Raw genomic sequence first — 4772 nt, 5'->3', positions numbered from 1 at the left:
GTATATTGTGTGGGGAGAAACTATGTGCTGAAGGAGTATAATGGACGTTTACCTTGATCGCTGAATTTATTTGTTCCTTCTCATTCTGGAAACAAATAATTGGCTTTGATTCTTTTGGTATCATGTGGGTATTAACCTTGAATACTTGTTTGCATATTGTAACAGAAAATGTCATAACATCTGAGGCCAATATTCACATGGTCACGATAAAACTGATTTCGTGTAACAATGCATCTTTATTATATTAAACAGTTATGCATTTGTAATTTGCTTTCGTTTACATAATGTCAAGGTAAGGCGTAATACTAGGTAGAAACCGTTGGCATGGTTACAGAACACAAAAATTGCCCGCCCACTGGGTGATAGTAATCTAAATTAGAAAGACATGTTTGTTAAATGATATATTCAATATATTGAATGCAGATTCCTGGCCAGATTTAATTAACAAAACGGTATATAATGGGGAGTTTAGTGGTTTTCAAGAAAAGTTCACTGTTCCCTTCCATTTAATATATCTCTGTTGTCAAAGAGTGAGTGTGTTTTTACGCCGTTTTTTGCAATATTCCAGCAAGGTCATGGCTGGGGACAACAGAAATGGGCTAAACACAGTGTACCAATGTGGGGAATCGAACCCGGGAACCACTACATATATATAATGACGAACAAAAGAATCACAGTGACTGGCCAATCACAAATGAAGTATTTATGCAATCGAAAGGTGACCATGAGAACATATGTTTCAGTGTGAGTTGACACTTGATGATTTCTCAATTTTCCTGTGTGAATGTCGGAATGCTATACAAAGTGTGCATTATGTCAGAGTACTTCTCTGAGAATATTAACAGAATAGTTGGAAAACTACCCTCACAGTCAATATCAGAAGTTCAGGGGTCTTATACAGAACTTTGGGGGAGAGGGAGACAGCTGTGAATTTTGACTACTGGACTTTGTGAAGAAAGAGACCAGAAAAGCGCATGACCCCATGTTTGGACAAGAAGCTCTCAGAAAAGAGAACACGGGAAGGTGCACTGTCTACGTACCAGACTAAGCTTACATTTGCTGCTAATTAGGTTAATACACTTGAAACAGGGGATCAGACAGAGTGGCAGGTAGGGTTTTTACCTCTATTATACCAGATCATTGCGAAAACCTTGTTTGTATTTGTGATCCCATGTGCATAATGACAAATGTCTTCTGACTTGGAGCAATATGTGAAGGTATAATTTCTACAGTTTTCTTGTTGTTAAAATTGACATTTTCTCTGCTAAGAACAACGCAACAGCTTGTTTATTCTGTCTATTTCAACATAAAACGAATATATTTATAAAGTGATTCATTACAAATATAATGTGAATTATTCATGATTTACTGTACTGTGTACTGTGTATTTTATATATTATAGTATTTGAACATGGCGCACAGTACTTCACATATGACGTTGTTATTCCAATAATGTTTCGTCACAATAAACTCTCACAACATGATATATCTGCTGACAGCTCACAATAGATCTGAGAAACTGTGTCACAGTGTACGAGAATCGCGTGTCACGTGATCACATTCATTCTCCCCGATGGCTTGAACATGTCACGTGATCATCAGTGTAGCTGAGGCAACAACCAGGAAGTGATAAACAGTCTACCCCGGGTGCTCGTCCAGGTTGCGTATCTGTAAAGGTAACACAATAGATGTCTGATAAAATGTAACTGGAATATGTTGTTTTCGGATTCATTGCACACAGACTCGTGTTAAAACCACTCATATATTTGAAATATAGTCGACATCAAGGTAAATTGAACTTCAATAACGAAAGTAGCTTGACAATTCCTCGAGTCCTGACTTGAAGGTTGAAATAGGTGTCAAATATGTATGTATGTATGTGTGTATGTATGTGTGTGTGTGTGTGTGTGTGTGTGTGTGTGTGTGTGTGTGTGTGTGTGTGTGTGTGTGTGTGTGTGTGTGTGTGTGTGTGTGTGTGTGTGTGTGTGTGTGTGTGTGTGTGTGTGTGTGTGTGTGTATGTTGAGTTCTGACTTGCAGGTTGAAATAAGTGTAACATGTTGACAGATGTTGAATGTGCTGTTAGGTCTCTTCAAAACGACGTAACCATATGTCGCACGTGCTTGTGAGATCTAGAATCCAAGTGTGAACGGATTAATGCAGTGGTGGCAGTGTTTATACAAGAGTCGCAAATTTGTATATGAATATTAGAGTTATGTCCCTTTATCAGTATACCATTGCACTGGACACAGGACCCGTAGCTGAACATGGAATCAAAATGGTGTGTGTATGTATGTGTGTTTATATATGTGTGTGTATATATGTATGCATGTGTGTGTGTGTGTGTCTGTATATGTATGTATGTATGTATGTATGTATGTATGTATGTATGTATGTATGTATGTATGTATGTGTGTGTGTGTGTGTGTGTGTGTGTGTGTGTGTGTGTGTGTGTGTGTGTGTGTGTGTGTGTGTATGTATGTATGTATGTGTGTGTGTATGAGAGTATGTACGTGTGTGTGGAGTATGTACGTGTGTGTGTGTGTGTGTGTGTAATTATGCATGTATGTGTGTGTCTGTTTGTGTGTGTATGTGTGTTTTATTATGATCAAGAATAGATCATTGGAGATACTTAGGACCATGAAATATATTTTCATAAACTCGTACTGAAGATATAGCTAAGTCGGAGTATTTCTTTCCATCAGAAATGGCCACCGCAAAGAAATTGACGGACAACCATCTGACCTGTCTCATCTGTGCAAAGGTGTTCACAGACCCTGCCACACTTCAGTGTAGTCACACATTCTGTAAGTCGTGTCTGCTGAAATACACCAAAACACAGCCTAAAGCAATTCAAGCCAAGTCTATTCCATGTCCCTCCTGCAGACAACTGACGAAGGTGGCCAACCCTGAAAGTCCTGTAGAGAAGTGGGTCAGTCAATTGAAACCAAGCCACGTCATCCAGGGGCTGATGGACGATTTGGGGGAATCGTCAGGTAGGGAATTTTTAAACGTTTTCATGTCTTGCACACCAAGATATTGGAAATGCAGTTTCATATTTATTAAAGTGAGAAGGATTGAGTTCGAAGTGAGCTGGTTTATATTGACATTTATACACCTAACAACTATGGCTCGTAAACATACAGTATGTTTTAAAAGTTGTGCAATGTGGTTGTGTTTTCTAGAAATTGCATTGTTTGTAACACGCTGTGCTTTATGTTTAGATACCTGTAGCGTGTGCAAAGAAGATGGGGAGACAACTCCAGGCGCTGTGTGGTGCACCATTTGTGACGATGTCTTTTGTGATGGATGTCTCAAGTTACACAAGAAGATGCCGCTGTCACGTGACCATGAAGTGATTGACTTATGTATCCATAGTAACGAGAAACCGAAGGCACAGCGCTTTATGTGCAGAATTCACAAGGATGAAAAGATAAAACTGTTTTGTAAAGATTGCAGGATGGCAATTTGTACTGTTTGCTGCAGTATCAAACACAAGAAGTGTGATGATGTTGAAACCATAGATACAATGACGCCTCTTGTAAAAGAAAGTCTGATAATTGAAACTAGAAACGAAGAGAGAAAAATTGAAAATTACACTGAGAATATTTCATCAACAAATTCGAAAATTGAAAAGCTATCGACGAACGCACAGGAGATGAAAGACCAAGTTCGGAAAGTACGTATGGCAGCTGTAGACGTTCTTCTGAGAAAAGAAAAGAAACTGCTGGATCGTATCGATCAACTCACTAAGATACGTATGGACGAATTGAAAGCCCACAGAAAGTCCCAGGAAATTGAACTCCAGATGCATCAGCAGCGGCATGAGTTCATAGACAAAGCCGTGACGTCACACTGTGTAGCAGAAATGTATGATATATATGAGACTTTGTCTGTAGCATCCAGAGATAAGATGACAAGTAAGGACAAGAGACCAATACCATCCACCATTGTCTTCACACATGACACAGATAAACTGAGGAGATCTGTAGCTGTGGTGCAGCTTGGGGAGGTCAAGGTTTATGGAGGTCTGTATGACCGGACGTCTTCTCCTGTTCTCCTGCAAACAATAGACTGTAGCAGACAGGGAGACATAGGGCCTTCTGCAAGGGTTTGTTTTGATGTTGCAGTATTAGTTGTTCATGATATCAAGGTAACTGTTGTGACAGGTAATGGTAGTAGTAGACTTAATGCATGTTATACTTCAAACACAACACTCATCCAGAATTGTCTCCAGCTTCCTACTTGTCCAAGACGACTGGCTAAGGTGGGCGGAGCTCGGGCAGCTGTTACTCTGCCAGACACAAAACAAATAGCTTTCATCAACTTTGACCCTGAGCCTTCATTACTCTCAACTGTGAAGACAAAGAGGGAGTATTATGGGTTAGCCTGTCTGAACTATTCACAACTGGTAGCAGGTGGTGACGACAGTCGTGCCTCTGTTGACGTGCTGGATATGAAAGGGAATGTACTTAAATCTATCAACACAGGTGTGATAAAGAACCCATTCTATATTCATGTCACCAGAAATAACAACTTGTTATTCAGTGATGCTGCAGTAAAATCCCTCGTATCTGCGACCTGTGATGGTGAAGTTGTTTTCACCTACACCCCTACACAACCAGCACAGGAGACATCCTGCTTGTAGACAGAGCCGCAAACAGGATGATTCAGCTGACAGAGTCGGGGCAGTTTGTCAGAGATGTTCTCACACACCATGATGGCCTTGAGCGTCCTCGTGGTATCTGTCTGGATGATGATGGCTTGCTTTACG

General features: G+C 40.1%; 1 protein-coding gene across 1 annotated transcript; it reads left to right on the top strand.

Moving 5' to 3' along the window:
- The first annotated feature begins 1436 nt into the window (after positions 1-1436).
- LOC124119669 (E3 ubiquitin-protein ligase TRIM63-like) lies at positions 1437-4772 on the top strand. Its single transcript, XM_046482260.2, has 3 exons — positions 1437-1676; positions 2704-2994; positions 3223-4772. Exons 2-3 carry the CDS (start codon positions 2706-2708, stop codon positions 4644-4646), a joined length of 1713 nt encoding a protein of 570 aa, XP_046338216.2. The 5' UTR covers positions 1437-1676; positions 2704-2705; the 3' UTR covers positions 4647-4772.

The sequence above is a fragment of the Haliotis rufescens genome, unplaced genomic scaffold, assembly GCF_023055435.1.
Source record: "Haliotis rufescens isolate VD_foot unplaced genomic scaffold, xgHalRufe1.0.p SCAF_17, whole genome shotgun sequence".
NCBI classification, from domain to species: Eukaryota; Metazoa; Mollusca; class Gastropoda; order Lepetellida; family Haliotidae; genus Haliotis; species Haliotis rufescens.
Note: the sequence above shows the minus strand (reverse complement) of the source record. Positions and strands in the feature narration are given on the sequence as shown.